Source organism: Natator depressus, chromosome 8 (genome assembly GCF_965152275.1).
Source record: "Natator depressus isolate rNatDep1 chromosome 8, rNatDep2.hap1, whole genome shotgun sequence".
In the NCBI taxonomy this organism is placed as follows: Eukaryota; Metazoa; Chordata; order Testudines; family Cheloniidae; genus Natator; species Natator depressus.
In genome coordinates this window covers 55766773-55786415 of record NC_134241.1, presented here as the reverse complement: position 1 = coordinate 55786415, position 19643 = coordinate 55766773, and the positions used below count along the sequence as shown (strand labels likewise).

The window sequence follows — 19643 nt, the reverse complement described above, 5'->3', positions numbered from 1 at the left end:
TTACTTTAAGAAAAAGCATGCTTGCTTAAAGAAGTTGTTTGGTAACTTATAGCTATAGGCAATACACTGGTCATAGCCCTCAGAGAGGTACTGTCCTTTTAAGCAGTCTGGCTTGCTGGGGATATCACAGCATAAGGCAAGGAGCTGTGCAGCCTTAAATTCCCCAGTCAGGAGGGAGTGAGACATGGGTCTCTTCCCAAGAGAGGTTACAAGTGGGAGCCAGAAGCGTAAAGCGGGTGCCCTTGGTGGACCACAGAGGGGGAATACAGGTGCAGTTACCCTGGAATTGTGACAATTCCTACTCCACTTACTCCCAAATAGATGCTCCCAGCCCTTATTGTCTAAGGTCCCTGCAGTACCTTTGGCCTAGAAACCCTTAGGAAATAATGAATTCCCCCTGGGAATTACCAAGGTTCTTAAGGGTTGAGTTGAGGGGCCAGTTCCCATTGAAGTAAGTGATAGGGTGGTTGTTTTTTTGCCATGTAGACAAATGGGATTTGGATTGGATCCTTAGTTGATAAAGTGACTGCCTCAATCAATCATCATTCCTTTGAAACAGTCTGTGCTATATGAGCTGTCCAACAGTCTGATCCACACCAACACAAACAGTTGTTTGTTCCAATCCTTCCAGTCTGAGTGTTTCTTTTAATAGTGACCCCATTCAAAATCAAAAGAGAGAGATTCTAAAATATTTTAACTGTAGGAGGCCAGATTTATTACTTGTATAACTCCACTTAATGGAGCTACACCCGGAGTAAGTTTGGCTCCATACATTTTGCTGTCATATTTATCTATGGAAAAGGAAAGGATGAGACCCCAGAATTTACAGAAACAGCAGCTATTCCTCACCAGGCACAATGAGAGCGTTAGTATTCAAGCTGATAGGTTTTCCATTCTTGAGCCAGCTGAGATCGGGAGGTGGGAAGCCAGTGACCTCGCAGGTCAAGGAGATGAAATTATTCACCACCACAGTCAAATTCTCAAAATTAGTACCAACAACACTCGGAGGAACTGCAGAAAGAAATACAGTAATAGAACATACCGCAGTGTCAGCAAACAATCCTCCCAAAGACTCTCAAATACTAAAACAAAGCTGAGTTGCTGAGTGCTGTCAAATGGCTGAGTTAAAAACATCTCTCACATCCCATGCACTGATCCTCAGCTTTCTGCAAGTATCTGGAAATACTGTGATTAAAGCCAATCCTGCTCTCATCCCCTTTTCTACAATTCACTAAAGCCTTATCAATGTACCCACAGTTTGTTCCCTGTATGGGAAGTGAGTAATTCCAGATTCAGGAATTTTAAAGCAAATCATTTCTCAGGACATTTGCTCTGTAATATAAAGCTGACTAAGTTGGAGTTTACCTTGTCAGGGTGAACAGGAGAACTATACATCTTTTTGCTGATTTTGTATTTTTATTCCTGTTCTTTCTGCAATATTTTCTTTTTCATTACTGAGAAACCCCAAAAAGATTCCTTCAGAATAGGGTTTTTTCCCTCCTTTCATGTCCAGACAGGTCTGATTTATAACTGGTCAGCTGTGCAGTTTAAAATACTGCTATGTGTGGGGGGGGGCCTTCCCAATCACAAATTAATTTAAAGACAAAATAGTTCAAAATTTGGTCCTACTCTGCATTTGCACTTTAAAACAAAATATTTGTAAATATATTCCTCTCATTGAGATCTGAATTCAGGATTCCATGTTTCTTCTGCAGAGCTGATACCAACAACTCTGAAAGAAATGCAGGAGAGAGTTACTGGCTTTCTTTTGGGTGGTATAGCCATTGCAGGGAATACAGATTCTTGATCTTAGAACACGACAAAAGGATGTGATCAAATGTTCTGGGTCATATCCGCCAATTATGCTCCAGATGTTTTGTGTCATTTCAGTGACACAAAGCAGTGGTTATTAAGTCAGGTTTATGGCTGTTTTGTGACACGGAAGAGGCATACAGCAACCAGAGTCAACTAGTGAATCTGGCTTATAGTTTTAAAATTTAAATATGTGGGTCCTGTGTGGTCAATACATTTGTCCAATGTGAGTATAAAATTCTACCACTAGTGTAAGTGGAGAATTCCATGTACACCATGTGTACATTGTCATTATCCACAGATATCTGAAAGTCTTGAAGTTCAGAGATCAGGTTTACAAACAAATGTTTGAAAATCAGGATAGCAAAAGAACATTGTAGTTTAAAAACAAAACCTGGACTCAGAAAGTCCAGAAATACTCTGTTAAAGTTCCAACAGCAGTCTTGGGATGTGATCCCAGTGGAAAGTCTGCCATTGACTTCAGCTACCTTTGGATCACGTCCTTAACTGTGCCTTGAAGTGGAAGAAACCCACTAATTGCCACATGAAAGAAATTTATGCAACATATATGGATTAGATTAAAATAGGCTTTTTCTGTAAAAAAAAAGCCTATTTCAGTTTTTCTGTAAAACTGAAATTCCCATACCCTTTACAGGAGAATAATGGGCTGATCTTGTGAAGGCATATAGATTACTAGGGTCTGTGACTGTATTCAGGGAAGACATGGATAAAGTTGATACGTCTTATCTGATGTGATGAACAAAGTGGGTTATTGAACTGATAAGGGGTTGTGTGTGGATCATATGCAGAAGGTTATGTTATATGCTGAGATCTCTGAACCATACCATGATGGAAAATGTGGATGTAGTCTCCAGTGTCTACTTGGTAGGTTTACAAGGTCATAATCCAGTATGAAGTTTTCTATGATATAGTGTATAAGGCAGGTCTTTAGCCCACAGCTGAAAGTTAGAAGGAGGAGTGGACATTGGTCAGAAGTAAAGGGGTAGAGTCAAAGTTAGTGCTGAAATCTTAACTGAATATGTCCTTTTTGCAGCTTTTAGTTTTTTAAAATAGAAAATGTTCTAATTTCCTGACTGCATTTACATTTGTTTTATACTCGTCAGTCTGAAAATCCCATCTTTCCAACTTTATTTTATTCCAACAATATCATGCTAATGTTATTTTAAATGGAGTTATGAATATTGTAACTCTATTTCAGCAAAATATTTGTCCTCGGAATTTTGGGGGGGGCGTTTAAGAGAAGAAACGTAAGTTTCTATTCCTGATTATTTTTAAACATTATTTTTCGTTTAATTAAAATGTTAATTTTCAAAATTAATTTTCTTGAAAAATTTTATTTAATAAAAGAATCACAAAACATGTTATTACCCTATATCCTTGCAAATAAACAAATCCCTCTAATTCAAATGTGACAGTCAATAAAAAGACATTGCCTTTCACATAAGAAAATAAAGATTTTTATATTGGTGCAATTGGCTTCAGTACAGTGGTCCCACTCATGGCCTAGTGCATCACTCCAGAAGCTTTATTTGAGGGCTTAAGTGGGATTTAAATATTGCAGAGACATTGTGCAAGTCCTCTGCAGAGGAGTGAATTTCACCTATATAGAAATATATATGGTAGCAGTGAGCTGGCGCCACAGAGTATCAGCAATACTAAGTCCTCCATTCAGCAAGGTACTTACATATGCTCTTACCATTACGCACATGGTCTCATTGACCTTAAGGGCACTACCTAAATGCTGGAAGTAAGGCACGTGCTTAATAAGTACCTTGCTGAAATTAGTGAGTTTAAACTAATACAGAATCTGCAGACTGTTTACTTGCAACTGAAATATAAGCCACATGAGCAGTAACGCAGCATTAATTTCCTTTATTTGAAAAGGGAACAATCAGCATCTTAGGAATTAGTGATCTTACCATGAACATTAAGGTTAAAATACTTTTTGGCACTTCCGGCTATGTTCTCCACAACACAGACATACCTGCCGGTATCTGTTATTTGGGAATTTAGGATCTAAAAAAGAAAACAGGCTTCAGTAGAACGAATACGAGGTCATTTACAATTAAAACTGCAAGATATGTATTGCTGATGTATTAGTATTATAGGGATAACAATAACCAGTGTCATGAATAGGTTAGCCTAGGGAAGTATGCACTCCTGCTACCCACACAGTACCTGCTCTGCCAACCTGCGTGTTTCAATCGCCAGGACAGTCAGCATGTTTCACATTTATTTCTAATTTTGTAGTAATTTAATGAAATCCTCTTAAATGATTTAAAAATAAATGCCTAATTCTCCACAGCATTTCACCATTTTAATGCCTGTGTAAAGAACAGAGCTGAGAATCAGGCCTAACTTTTTAACTGTTCTACCAACACCTTCCACTTTTACCTGTAACATCCTTCCACCAGATAAAGACTTGTGGTGGTCGTCTTCTGCTAGGAGCTGGCCATCCTTTTGCCAAGTTATGCTTGGAGCAGGGCTGCCAGTCGCCACACATTCCATCACTGTGGTCTTGTTCACAAGCACAGTGACCTCTTCAGGCTCATCAGCGCCATTAATGGATGGTGGCACTACATAGCATGCAAAGCAGAACAAGGAGATTGCTATATAATACCATATAAGCAGTGATTTCTTTGTGAAATTGCCAGAGGAATAGAGCCACATATAGATCTTGAATTTGCAGGTTAAGGTAAAGAGAACTTCACACTTAATTAGGGAACAATAATAAAATCCCAAGATAAAATACAGCACCAGATCCTCAGCTGGCATAAAGCAGCATAGCTCCAGGGACTGCAATGGAGCTACGGCTATTTACACCAGCCAGGGATCTGGTTCAGAATGGAGAAGAGGGGAAAATTAATTTTCCTGTTGTGAAGTTGAGTTTTTAGAGCCAGGACAAAGGAGGATTTCCCAGTCATTCCTCTCATCCTATTAATGAATCACTGGTTTTAGCAGTTTTGGAGTTGGAAAAAAACTGAGTACACTCAAAGCCAAGGCAAGAAGCACAAAGATTTCCTAAAAAAAGAACAGGAGTACTTGTGGCACCTTAGAGACTAACAAATTTATTAGAGCATAAGCTTTCATGGGCTACAGAGTATGTCTCCGATTGGATCATACAAGACTTAGACTTTAAGCCATCCAACCCAACTTATGGAACAGTCCTACAGACTGTTAGGAGTAACTCCAATACAATTATATAGAAATGATCTAAATATCTATAGAATTAAATGCCAATTATATAGAATTCTATAGCAGGGATATATATTTTTATTACCTTTTATATGATCTTACTGAGCTATTCTATATAATGCAATCATTCTCTATTAATTTCGGCAGGACTTTTCCTTTAGGGTCTTTTGCCACAAAAAGTGAATTTGGAATTTTTAAAAATAGAAAATAATGCAACATTAGCTCACAGAGCACTTGGACATCATATTGAATGGAATCTTCTCCAGCGTCATTTACAGCCACACATGTATATCTCCCAGCATCTTCTGCCTGAGCCCGTGGAATCTGTAACACTCTACCTCCTGGAGGAAAAACACATTCAAAATTTAAATCTAAAATCAAGTGATTTCCATCACTCAAACACACCACATTCCTCTGGAGACCTGAGTCAATGAAGACATGAATGACTGGGGGCAAAGAGCTGGGGATGTAATTTTCTCCCCATTGGTTTGTCTTGAATGATCACTTTCAGTTCTGGACTAACTTAAAGCTTTTTGTTTCATAGTTGCTTTCTCTACATCCAGCTTGGTTTTAGCTGGAGATTCATAATAAAATGTTGGCAAAGAATTAATTCCATTGGAAGGAATCTATATTCTTTGGAGACATATCAGCAACAGAGCTGTTGATCAATCTAGAAATGAAACTTTCCACAGTGAGCTAATAGAAAACTTTGTAATTGACTCCATTGGGGAAAGTATACCGAACTGTAGAATATTTGCTCTTTGGTAAACTATGTATGACTAGAAATTTTCGCTCTCAGTGCTCAGTTATATGTGGTTTTACTCTTTGACTTTCTTCTTTATTTAAAATACTATCCTTTAACAAATTGGTGCAATTCCCTCCCTGCTCAGAGAAGAGAACAAATGTTGGAAATAATACAGATCCAGATTATGGCTGGCCTCTGAACAGATAAGCAAAGATGGGGAGGGCACAAGGAGCCTTCCCACCCATATGCCGTACCGCCACCCACCGTACCACCACCAGATAAAACTGCTGTACTAAGTGCAGGAAGTACTCCCTACTAGTGCTCCCTGGATCACGAGCTTCTCCAAAGGGATGGGTAGCAGAAGGCCATGGGCCTGATGCCAACCTGTCTGCATGAGGCAGCAGAGCTGATTGGCTAGGCAAGGAAGTGCATTCTGAAGCCTCTGAAGGGGTGCTGCAGCAAAGTGTGCATGGAGGAGCTCTGGGACACATTGTATCATTCAGACAAAATACCTTTTGGAGCTTCCTCTGGGATGATGTGTTTCTGCACAGCCCCTTACTCAAGGCTGTAGCGAAAGGGCACAATCAAGCCCACAGAATGTGAACAAATCACCTATTTGTGCAGGGTTCCATAGGGACTGTTCCATTTTAGGGTTTCCATGGCTCTCAGCTTCAATGGAGAAATGTTACTACTCCAAATGTGATTGTTTTGTTAAAGTGAAACACATAAGGAAATGTAACAACAACAGTGGATTGTAGGTGTTGTTCAATGTCTCTGTTGCATATTCACCCATATCTGTCAATCAGCATGTAATAGCTGAATGTCCATATTCACAATCAGTTAAGGGATTATACTTTAAATAAAGAGGGTGAAAAATCAAAAGCATATATAAAGTCTGAGCACTGGGTGTGAAAATTTCCACTCAAGAAAAAATGCATTGAGAAGGATGCACATCCAAAATTATTAGTAAATTGAGAACTTTGAAGATGAAAAATGTAATTGCCATATAAGTGCTAAGTATTATCATTATTTATTAAGCTCATCAGGTGATCTGTTAAAATACCCACCTGGCAATATCAGTACTTTATCACTGGAGCTCAGAGGGTAGCCATCTTTATACCAGGTGAGAACAGGAGGGGGCATAGCATTGGTCTCACAATACAAAGAAAGAGGATTGTTGACAATCACATCTTTGGTTTCTCCACCTCTGCCTGTATCTACTGTGTTACCAACTTCCCATGCTCTGCGAGGTTTTTGGAACCTAGGAGGAACTACATTCAGAGAGAAAGAAGAGGTATAGAAGTTAGGATTTTATAGCAGAAATCCATATTTGGACAATCTAGTAACAAAAAAATACTGGAGTTGTTAAATAGCATCTTTGAGCTACACGACAAATAAGCATCCTAAATTAGATCCCATCACATCAGTCATGTACTCCATGCATGAAAATCCCAACGCCCAGCAGCAGTGTGAACTCGGTCATGCAAATAACTTAAGCACTACCGATTAATGTACTCGGCACTTCCTGTAGGTTAATGATTGACTAAATAGGAAGAACTGATTAAAAAAAAAAAAGCCAGGAGAGGACACTACTTCAAGTTAACTGGAAGGTGTTTGGGACAAATATTGTGTTTATCCAAGATTTTCATAAGTGACTAGTGATTCTGGATGTCCAACCTGAGACATCTTAAAGGCACCTGATTTCTTAAGAAAAAGAATTTTTAGAAGTGCCTTATTATTTTACCCATCATCACTGCCCTTATAGCTAGTGTGAGCAAATTAATAGGTTTTCTTTTTCCTGCAACCTTTGTTGAGGCAAAACTTCCTGTGAAATAAAATTTGGTGAACTATGACACAAGAAATCAACCTAACTGCCAGAGCATAGTCCAGTGGCTAGCACGCAGGCATGGGAATGAGAGACCTCATCTCTAGATGTAGCTCTGCCAACCACTAGCTGTATGGCCTTGGGTAAGTCACTTAACTATCGGTGCTCATCCTCCCCATCTGTAAATGGAAATATTTGACACTTTCCTTTCTTTGTAAATAGATTTCAGATTTATAGATGAAAAGTACCAAGTATGTTTTCTCTCTCTTATGCTAAACAAGTTATAAAAACATTTCTGACATGAGTTTTTGGAGCTGTCTTTTTTGTTTATGCATACAGTGCCTAGCACAACAGGGCTGCAGACTGGGGCCATTAGTGCTACTGTAGGGAGAAACTTAATATTGATGCAAAAATGATATTAATAAAATTATTATAAAGTTTTTAGATTGTTACAAACTTGTTTGCATCTTTACTGAATAGAAAATATAACTACAAGACTATCACAGCCAGGATGCTTGGGAATATAACAATACATATGTTTAGCTGGTTATGTTACAAAATATTTAAGCTAATCAAGAAATACCAGAAGGTTTCCAAGCCTATCTCCCAAGGACAAGCAAACCTTAAAAAGACAAACCACTTAAAACATTCATTCTAAAAAGGAATGTAGAGTGTGTTATCAGGGTCACAAATCTAGGTTGTAAAGTAGCCATACCAATGCCTTTTCTTTTCAAAGGAAAAACTCTGTTTGTGTTTTTGAAACTCCAGGAAAAAACGTGTCGCTGGAAATGTTTTAAACTTTCGTTTATTTCTTAAATGTTGAAATGACAAACACCTTTGTGAAAGGCATGCTTGCAAATACATTAGCTAAATGCAAAGCTCCAAATATAACTCCTAAAGTCATTGCTATGTAAATAGTAAAATGCTTTATGTACAACCTGGAATCTAATGACCTTGTTAAACTGACTACTACTACTACTAAGAAGCCACGTATGTATAGAATATTTACATTAATGGGGAATTAAATAATTACTGGCAGTGCATAAGCACACCCTCGCTGAACTCAGGAAAACAAAAAAATTATAGTTCCAAAAATCTTCAATGCAGAATCAACAACTTAAGCTAAAGACTTTCTAAGAGTAACTGAACTTCAAAAGACTGTTTTGAGAACCTAAAACCTTGATATAAAGAACAAGAGTGTTGGTGGACTTGTTGAAAATAGAATTTTTTTTCTGACAAACTCTAATAAAAATGAAAGAATATTTCAGAGAATGGACTGAATAAAAGAAAAGAGTTGATGTCTGATGCTGTCCGGCTACAAGAAGAACAAAGGCAATTAAAGAAATGTTCCATAAAGAAATGTTACAGTCCTGGGGCCGGTTTTGTTCAACATCTTATTTAATGATCTGGATGATAAGATAGATTGCACCCTCAGCAAGTTCACAGGTGACACTAAGCTGGGGGGTATGCATATGCTGGAGGGTAGGGATAGGGTCCAGAGTGACCTAGACAAATGGGAGGATTGGGTCAAAAAAAATCTGATGAGGTTCAACAAGGACAAGAGAAGAGTCCTGCATTTAGGACGAAAGAATCCCATGCACCGCAGCAGGCTGGGGACCGACTGGTTAAGCAGCGGTTCAGAAAAGGACTGGGGGATTACAGTGGATGAGAAACTGGATATGAGTCAGCAGTGTGCCCTTGTTGCCAAGAAGGCTAACAGCATATTGGGCTGCATTAGTAGGAGCATTGCCAGCAGACTGAAGGAAATGATTATTCCCCTCTCTTTGGCACTGGTGAAGCCACATCTGGAGTATTGCCTCCAGTTTTGGGCCCCCCATTACAGCAAGGATGTGGACAAATTGGAGAGAGTCCAGAAGAGGGCAACAAAAATGATCAGGGGGCTGGGGCATATGACTTACGAGGAGAGGCTGAGGGAACTGGGCTTGTCTAGTCTGCAGAAGAGAAGAGTTGGGGGCGGGATTTGATAGCAGCCTTCAGCTACCTGAAGCGGGGGTTCCAAAGAGGATGAAGCTTGGCTGTTCTCAGTGGTGGCAGATGACAGACAAGGAGCAATGGTCTCAAGTTGCAGTGGGGGAGGTCTAGGTTGGATATTAGGAAACAATATTTCACTAGGAGGGTGGTGAAGCACTGGAATGGGTTACCTAGCGAGGTGGTGGAATCTCCATCCTTAGAGGTTTTTAAGGCCCAGCTTGACAAAGCCCTGGCTGGGATGATTTAGTTGGTGTTGGTCCTGCTTTGAGCAGGGCGTTGGACTAGATGACCGCCTGAGGTCTCCTCCAACCCTAATCTTCTATGATTCTATGATATTCGTAAGGTGAAGAGGCTTCCCAGGGCTACCTATGAAGTCATGGAGCCAATGAAAGAATCACAGCAACCTACTTGAATCTAAACAAGCCTAAAAGAGGTGTGTTTTCCTATAATTTCGTGAATAGGAAGGAGAAGGGTATAAGGAACTCTGAAGTGAGCACCACATGTGCACACACCCCTGCTAAGAGAGCAGCACTACATAACTAATCCTGTTTCTCTCAACAAGCCAACTACCCACATAGAGAAGAAAAGTAGGGAAGACTCAAAAAGAAACCAACTCAAGGAAAACCTGCCCAAACTTCAACATTGATTGGTGAGAGAAAGTTAACTAAGATACTGCCAAGGAATTAGATTTAAAATTCTTATAATGAGTTTACTGGAATATTGAAATGCTGTAGAACTTAAAAGACTAACAGTTTCTCCTCTTAATCATCAAATGGTTAGACCATAGATTCCTGGAAAGGAGACAGAGGCTAAACATTTATAAAAAATAGTGGGATTTAAGATCCTTAATATTTATAATTGGTCTGTATTAAGACAGCTCATTACATAGCTTCTTCTAAGTACTAGTTTAAATATTTAGTAAAGATTTAGTTTAGATCATTTACCTTCAGCAACTATTTATGTATGGCAAATTAACTTGTTTAAGGACAAGTGAAGCCTGTCTAGTTATTACTAACCTAAACAGTAGATAAGTATTTAATAAGGGCACTAGATTAAATGACCTTTGCTGTTCCTTTTGACCCTATGATTTTATGATACTAAAACCGAATACACAGTAATTCTGGGAAACAATATATGTACTCTGGTCTTAATTTACCCAGAGAAAAGTGACCCACAAAAGGTGGGTTCATTCTCAAGGGTATAATCTATTCTCCACAGGGTTAATCTCCACAGAAAGGCATACAAAAGAGATTGTAATGGAAGTAACTAAGTTTATCACTTGTACTCAGTCATGTGTTGTTTTGTTTAATGATTTGTTTTTCTTTAATAATACAATAGCCATGGTTAATAACTGGGATTTGCTTGGTCTTGATCAAGTGTCCCCTATGGCAGGGGTTCTCAACCTTTTTCTTTCTGAGACCCCCACACCCGTCCATCATGCTATAAAAATTCCATGGCTCACCTGTGTCACAAGTACTGTTTTTCAGCATACCCGGTAGATTAAAAGTCAGGGCCGGTGTTAGGGGGTAGAAAACAGAGCAACTGCCCAGTGCCCCATGCCCCAGGGGTCCCCCGTGAAGCTAATTTGCTCAGGTTTCAGCTTCAAACCCTTTGTGATGGGGCTCAGGCTTCGGCTTTCTGCCCTGGGCCCCAGTGAGTCTAACACCGGCCCCTCTCTGGTTTATTTTAGTGGACCCTCTGAAACCTGCTCACAGCCCCCCTGGGGCCCAGACCCCAGTTGAGAACCATTGCCCTAAGGTATGTAAAAGAATCCTGTGTCCAAACAGTGGGAACCATACCTCTGAGTTGGCAGAAACAAGTAGTAGACCTGGCCTACCATTTCTTGTTTCTCTGGTCTAAATTTTTTTTGTAATTTTTAAAATAACCAGGCCTTCTATTTCTTAAATATGAATAAAATATAAATTTAATAAAGAGCTCATACTTAAAATATTTTCTCTTACTAAATACCTAAAAAATTAGAGCAAGCAGGTCAAATTACCCTTGGTCTAGACTGATCCAGTGCGGGGAAAATAAGAAAAGTATAAACAATTTCAGTGCTCCAAACCAAATATTACTAGAAAATGACTCACATTGACAGAATAGGAGAATTTTATTATTATTTGAACTTTGTTTCCCTCTTTACCTTGTATGTTCACATCAAATTCTATTTCATCCTCTCCAGCAACGTTGGATGCCACACACATGTAACGACCAGTGTCTGATACCTGAGCTTCCTTTATCTGCAGAGTCCGGCCACTGGCTTGGATGGTAACATGAGCATCTGGTTTAATAGGCTGTGATTTAATTTAAACAAATTTATAAGTATTAAATAAAATAAATGCTTGAAGTATTAAGAATCATGAAAGTAATCTGATGGTACAGCCATTTTGCTCTAACACACCAGTCAAATTACTTACGTCTACCTTGACATGACTACTTGACTAAGCGTTTTAAAGCAAGTTGGGAATAAGAAAACATGTTCTTTTAAACTCAACTCTTTCCTTTTTGATTTCCTTGGTTTTGCCAAGAGTAACAGAAAAATATATCTATTATTATTGTTCCCAATAACATTAGGAATCACACTCCAGCCAGGAGGCCTGATCCTGTGAGATGCTAAGCCTATTAATGTGCCTATGGTCTAGAATATAGCAAAAATGTGTCTATGGCCTAGAATACAGCAAAAAGTCACATTACCATGATACTAAGCTTCCAAACTAATGAAATATATGTGATAAATGTAAGTGAAGAAACTTAATGGGAAAGGAGCCCTTTACAGGAATAAAAAGTTATTAACAAAGAAAAAAAATCTACTCTTTCCAAGCAGATGTCTTGCATTATTTTATTTTAAAATGCAATTAATCTGAAGAATGACTATAAATATAATGTTGTGGTGCCCTCAATTCATTCCCTTTCAACAACTTTTGTACTCAGGGTCTCATTTTTCCCCAAAATCTGCGCATGGAGGGGAACCCCTTTGGAAGGTCAGCTACTTCTGGGGCATTGTCACCTCTTTTCAGAACCCAGTGGAGGGTTCTCCGCAAGTTCTAGAGAACCAGGGTGAAGAGGGGCAAGGCCAGGATGGCAAAGGGAGGACTGAGGGTGGGACCAGGATGTTATGCCTCTCTCCAGCACAAGCCTTGGGGGGGAATCTGCACAAGAGGTAGTCAGCCTTCTGTGCAATGACCACTCAATACAAAGGAACAAGCAGTCTCAGGCAGAGGAAGTCTGGCAGCACTGTCCCACCTGCACTGCAAGTGAACCAGAGGGAGAAGTAGGAGCTCTAGTGCCAGTGTGCAGAGGGACTTGGACTATAGCAGATTCCCTGAGATCCATAAAATTGTGGAGTAGTACCCACAATCCATAATATTGGGGATGGGGGCAGGAGGAGGACAGCAGGGAGCCATTGATTTCAGTGGTGCAGGATCAGGAGCCATGTGTGCACCTATGGTGCTATAAAAATGTTGATTAAAAATTATGATATTCAACTGCTTCTGTAAGAAAACTACCCATTAAAAGGAATTAAATTTGTGACTGACCTGTCCATCCTTGTACCAGCTGATAGCAGCAGCAGGAATCGCATGAACTTCACATTCTAGAGTAAGGCTGTTGTTTACTTTGATCTTCACTTCTTTAGGAGAGAAACCCATTCTTGAGATATCTCCTTTGTTAATGACGGGTGGAACTGCACAAAACAAACATCCCAAAGAAGTGAAAGAGATTTCCCTGACTGAATTAACATGTTATACATCATTTAAAATGAACCAGACACAGGGACAGCAAGGATAATAACCATAGAGTAAAAAAATACATTCCTCTGTGATCCTTTTCTCCAAGCACCACAGCTGGGTTATTACAAAACAGCAGTGCTTAACTTTTTGGTGAAAGTGCACCAGACTACATTCTTGACTGTCCCACTCTACCATGTATCTCGCTTTCATATTTACCTACTATTTAATCAAAAATAATAAAAATTAAAGCCAGTATTTTCAAAAACGTGCCTAAAGTTAGGCTTTTGAATCCTTAATGAGTAGAGCTGGTCAAAACTCAGAATATCCTTTCTTTGGGAAATTCTGACATTTTGAAATTTGTTGTCATTCTGATTCAGAATTTTGAAATTTGCCACAAAATGAAATTTTGGGAAAACAATGAGTTTTGGGTCAATGAAAACATTTTGTTCCAGTTTTGACTTGACATTTAAAAAATTATATTATAATTTATAATAAAAAATAAATGTCTACATTCCCACATAAAGTTTTGATTTTGATGAATGGGTATTTTCTGATGGAAAAACATTCCACTGAAAAGTTTTTGACCAGCTCTAATCTAAATAAGCTCCAAGTGAAGTTCTATTTCTTTTCAGTGTCACTGTACAGCCTTTCTTAAACGGTGAGCTCTCTGGCACAGAGACCATCTTTACATTATAGCATACAGAGCCTAGCTAGCTCAATGGGACCACAATCCCTGACTGGGTCCTCTAGGTACTTCTCCAATTCAAATAAACAATAATAATAATAATAATAAACAATAAAGTTACAAGACGGGGTTGGGAACAGCCCAAACTCCTTTTCAGTTTAGAGCACTAACCAATGAATGGAAGATGGGAAGCAATGTTTAACTGGGGGCCCAAGCAAAGAGTCTCAGCATTAAAATAGAGTGGAACACTTAGAATATTGGCCCCAAGAGTCTGAAGTACGAGTACTGGTATAGTTACTAGGGATGGTTGAAATCACTGTTGTAAGGAAGAATCAGAAAGAATCAAAAGTGCTGACAGGGAACCTTGCATGGGAAGGGAGGGAGTTGGTGGCATTTTACTATAAAATATAATAGTGAGTGGTTTTACCTCACTCAAGTAAAAACTTCCCATTAGATATTAGGTTCTACTTTTAAAAATAGCTCTGGAGCCTGTGGGTTTTCACAGTTCTTCAGCTGTGCAGTATCCATCTGACTTGAAAGCCCAAAAGACAGTTACCTTTTCCGTAACTGGTGTTCTTCGAGATGTGTTGCTCATGTCTATTCCACAATAGGTGTGCCTGCTTGCCACGTGCACCAGTGCCGGAAGTTTTTCCCCAGCGGGGGAGCACCCCCTGCAACCCCTGGAGTGGCACCTGCCTGGTGTGGTATAAGGGGAACTGCGTGCTCCCCCCACCCTCAGTTCCTTCTTGCCAGACAACTCCGACAGAGGGGAAGGAGGGTGGGATATGGACTAGACATGAACCACACATCTTGAAGAACACCAGTTACGGAAAAGGTAACTGTCTTTTCTTCTTCAAGTGACTGCTCATGTGTATTCCACAATAGGTGATTCCAAGCTGTATCTGTTGGAGGTGGGTAGGAGTTCACAAGTTCCCAGGCCGGAGGACAGCCCTGCCAAACCCAGCGTCATCCCTGGTTTGGGAGACGATCGCATAGTGCGAGGTGAACGTGTGAACTGAAGACCTCGTGGCGGCCCTACAGGTGTCCTGAATGGGGACGTGGGCCATGAAGGCAGCCGACGAGGCTTGCACCCGAGTCGAGCATGCCCTCGCAATGGGCAGCGGGGGAACACCCGCCAGCTCATAACAGGTACGGATGCACGAAGTGATCCAATTGGAAAGCCGCTGAGTGGAAAACGGCTGGCCCCTTGCGCGCTCGGCCGAGGCGACGAACAGTTGCGAGGACTTTCTGAATGGCTTAGTCTGCTCAAGTTAGAAAACCAGAGCCCATTGCACATCGAGCACGTGGAGACGGCGCTCCTCACTGGACGCGTGGGTCTTGGGCAGAGGACCGGTAGAAAAATGTCCTGCCCCGTGTGGTAAGCGGAGACCACCTTCGGGAGGAATGCGGGGTGTGGGCGGAGCTGGACCTTATCTTTATGAAAAATCATGTACGGCGGCTCAGAGGTCAGGGCCTGAGCTCTGAGACTCGCCTGGCCGACGTGATTGCAACCAGGAAGGCCACCTTCCACGAGAGATGAGACCAGGAGTACATGGCCAGTGGTTCAAAACGGGGCCCCGTGAGACAAGCCAACACCAGGTTCAGGTCCCACTGCGGGACCGGGGGTCTAGAATATGGGAAAAGACGGTCCAACCCCTTTGAGGAACCAGCCAGTCATAGCATGGGAAAATACCGTGTGTCCCTACACTGGCGGATGGAAGGCCGATATGGCTGCCAGGTGCACCTTGACTGACGAAGGCGCCAGGCCCTGGGCTCTCAGGTGGAGGAGGTAGTCAAGAATAAGCTGGATCGGGGTGGTCACGGGATAGACACCATGGTCCGCTGCCCATCTAGAAAAATGGGACCACTTTGCCAAACAAGCACGGCGAGTGGAGGGCCATCTACTTGCAAGAAGGATGCGCTGAACCTGTTCTGAGCACGTCCTCTCCTCTCCACCTAACCACTGAGCAGCCACGCCGTGAGGTGAAGAGCCTCTAGGTTGGGATGGAGGAGGCGGCCCTGGTCCTGAGACAGCAGGTCCGGGTGGAGCGGCAATGGCCACGGCGGAGCTACCACCAGGCCTGTGATGGTCCCATGCCAATGTTGCCTGGGCCACGCCAGGGCAATCAGGATGACCCGGGCCTTGTCCATCTTTATCTTCTCCAGGACCCTGCTGATTAGAGGGAATGGGGGGAAGGCGTAGAGAAGCCGGCCTGACCAGGACAGGATAAAGGCATCAGAGATAGCGCCCCCCCACCCCACCCCAGCTCCCTCCGAGCAGAACTGGGGACATCACCAGTTCTGTCAAGTCGCAAATAGGTCCACCTGGGGAATTCCCCACCTTCGGAAGAGCCGGTGGGCCACTTCCGGGTGGAGGGACCACTCATATTGCGAGGAAAAGTCCCTGCTCAAGTGATCCACTCTCTCATTCCAGGCGCCCAGTAGTTGGAAGGCCTTCAGGTAGATGTTGTGGGATATACAGAAATCAACAGCCTGAGGGCTTCATGGCAGAGGATTGGGCCCCGCCTTGCCTGTTGATATAGAACAGCGAGGCCATGTTGTCCGCGAGGACCCTGACTACCTTGACCTCCAAGTACGAGCAGAAAGCCACACAGGCCAGGCGTACCGCCCTGAACTACTTAACATTTATATATAGGGTCAGGTCTTGGGCCGACCACAGGCCTTGGGTCTGAAAGTTCCCCACATGGGCCCCCCAACCCAGGTCCGACATGTCGGACACCAGCTCCAATGACGGGGCCCTGTCCCTGAATGGGACCCCTTGGAGCATGTTGTTTGGGGCGGACCACCACCATAGGGAGGTGATCACAGAGTCCGGCACGGTGAGGACCTTGTCCATCCTGTCCATGGCCTGGGAGAACTTCGAGGCCAACCAGAGTTGGAGGGGCCTCATCCTGAGTCTGGCATGACGGACCATGTACATGCAACGCTGACATGTGACCCAAGAGCAACAGCCAAACCCTGGCTGTTGTCACCGGGAACTTTGAGACCGAGTCCAAGAGACCTTTCAGGGTCTTGAATCTGTCTGGCGGGAGAGAGGCTGTGGCTGACGCTGAGTCCAGGAGCGCCCCGATAACCTCTATATGTTGGACCGGGACTAACATGGATTTGGTGCTGTCTACCAATAGGCCCAAGGCAGTGCATGTGGACAGTGGGAGTGCCACGTGATCCCTCACCTGAGACCGGGAGGTGCCCTTGACCAGCCAATTGTCCAGATAGGGAAAAATCTGAACCCCACCACTGTCTGAGGTAGGCCGCTACCACCGTCATGCATTTTGTAAACACCCTGGGACAGACCAAACGGGAGGATTGTGAATTGGTAGTGATTCTGTCCCACCACAAAACAGAGGAAGCACCTCTTCCCCTCGAATATGTGGATATGGAAGTATGCGTCCTGCAGATCGAGGGCAGCATACCAGTCCCTGGGATCCAGGGAGGGGATGATGGAGGCCAGGGAAACCATGCAGAACTTGAGTTTCACCATGTACTGGTTCAGACTTTGCAGGTCCAGGATGGGTCTGAGGCCCCCTTTGGCCTTCAGGATAAGGAAGTATCGGGAGTAATACCCCCTGCCCATGAACTCCTCAGGCACTGCCTCTACCGCTGCTAGTCCTAGGAACTGCCCCACCTCCTGCTCGAACAGAGCCTCGTGTGAGGGGTCCCCCAATAGGGATGGGGCTGGGGGGTGGTTGGGCAGGGAGGAAGTAAACTGGAGGGTGTAACCCCGGGAGATGGTGTTGAGGACCCATCAGTCTGAGGTTAGCTACGACCATTCTGGGAGGAAAGCACACAACTGGTTGGAGAAGGGGAGCTTTATTGTGGGTGGATCCCTGATGAAGACTGGCGGGGTGCCCCCAAGCGGCCCGTCAAAAGCGCCTTTTCCCCGCCTGCTTGCCCTTAGAGGAGCTAGGCTGGAAGGCCGGCCGAGACTGCCTCTGTGGGCGTCTCTTATAGTCCTGCTGTTTCTTGTGGGTGGCCTCATACTTTGGGAAGGCAGCCTGGGTGGGAGTCTGCTGTGGCTTGAACTTAGGTCTTGCCGGAGCCAGTACATATAGGCCCAGAGTCTGGAGGGTCGTGTGGGAGTCTTTCATGCCATGCAGTTTTGTATCTGTCTCCTCCGCAAACAGGGCTTTCCTGTCAAAATGGGAGATCCTGCATGGAGGACTGCGCCTCGCTGGAAAGCCCAGAGAGCAGGAACCATGACACCCATCTCATGGACACTGCAGAGGCCATGGATTGTGCAGCCGTATCCGCAGCATCCAAGGCTGCCTGCAGGGACGCCCTAGCAGCCGCTGCCCCCTCCTCCACTAGTGCCTTCAATTCCTTTCTATCACTCTTCTGGAGGGAGTCCTCAAACTTGGGCAGGGAGCCCCACAGATTGAATTCGTACCGGCCCAGGAGAGCCTGATGATTTGCCACTCGCAACTGGAAGCTCAAAGACAAATAAATTTTCCTTCCAAAAGAGTCCAGTCTCCGAGAGTCTTTATTCTTTGGGGTTGGGGCTGGTTGACCCTGCCGTTTCCTATGGTTGACTGACTCGACCACCAGGGAGTTGGGCACCGGGTGGTTATACAAGTACTCATGCCCCTTGGTGGGTACTAAGTACTTGCGTTCCGCCTTCTTAGAGATAGGGGCCAACGAGGCTGGTGTCTGCCACAGGGCACTTGAAATTTTAGCCACCCCTTCATGAAGAGGCAAGGCCACCCTACCCAGTGCCAACGAGGACAGTACATTAAACAGGGAGTCTGAGGGCTCCTCCATCTCCTCTGCCTGGAGGTGGAGGCTTGCTGCCACCCTCTTTAAGAATTCTTGATGGGCCCTGAAGTCCTCCTGTGGGGCAGAGGGGGGCGGGGCCGCAATCGCCTCCTCCGGGCGGGGCGAGGAGGTCTGGTGCAGCGCTCTGGGTATCGGCTGGCACCGGAGGGTCCACCACTTGGTCAGACTCTGGGAACGGTGCCAAGGATGCACGTCCCAGCGACTCCTTCCTTGGGGGTCTGGATAGGGTGGCCGATGGAGCCTCCGAAGCACCGGCCACTGAGTGGGCCTTCAACGGGAGCTGCACTGGAGGCCACGGTGCCCACTGGTACCATTGGGCCGGCCATGACACTCGGTGCCACTGCACCTGCTGTGGCACTGGCGGGGTCGACTGTTCGGCTTGGCTGGCCTGGCCCATCAAAGGACGGCTATGAATGGAGGCCGGGCTGGCATACGATCTGATGCTGCCTCTGGACTGGGAGGAGCGGCGATGCCGGGATCGACGTTGGCCATGGGACCGCGATCTCGACGTGGAGGACTGGTACCGATGGTAGCAGCTGCTCCGCGAACGGCCTTGCCGGGCAGACCTGCACCGGCGAGACACCGGCGATCGACACCTGGGGCTGCAATGTCTTGGCAGAGACTTGGAGCAGGAGTCCGAGCAGGAACGGCATTGATGACCATGCCGTGACCGGCTGTGGTACCCCCTCCGAGACGAAGACCGTTGGCGGCGCCTGTTGCGGTCCCATCAATAATCACTCCTTGAGTACGAGCGGTGCCGAGAGTCCCAAACGGACGGAACCCAGACAGAGAGTCTGGTCGGCGTTGAGGGTGATCCACCTGCACTCTGTCCCGAGCGGTTGCTAG

The 19643-nt window shown here is 44.0% G+C and overlaps 1 protein-coding gene across 1 annotated transcript in view; it reads right to left on the bottom strand.

Annotated features, from left to right (window-relative positions):
* HMCN1 (hemicentin 1) overlaps nucleotides 1-19643 on the bottom strand; it is a 335320-nt gene that overhangs the window by 71902 nt on the left and 243775 nt on the right. The window contains exons 52-58 of the mRNA XM_074961138.1: nucleotides 13127-13272; nucleotides 11734-11884; nucleotides 6841-7044; nucleotides 5256-5369; nucleotides 4228-4409; nucleotides 3753-3849; nucleotides 850-1011 (exon numbers count right to left, since the gene is read on the bottom strand). Of these exons, the coding sequence (XP_074817239.1) occupies nucleotides 850-1011; nucleotides 3753-3849; nucleotides 4228-4409; nucleotides 5256-5369; nucleotides 6841-7044; nucleotides 11734-11884; nucleotides 13127-13272 (1056 nt within the window). The remainder of the gene's footprint in view (nucleotides 1-849; nucleotides 1012-3752; nucleotides 3850-4227; nucleotides 4410-5255; nucleotides 5370-6840; nucleotides 7045-11733; nucleotides 11885-13126; nucleotides 13273-19643) is intronic.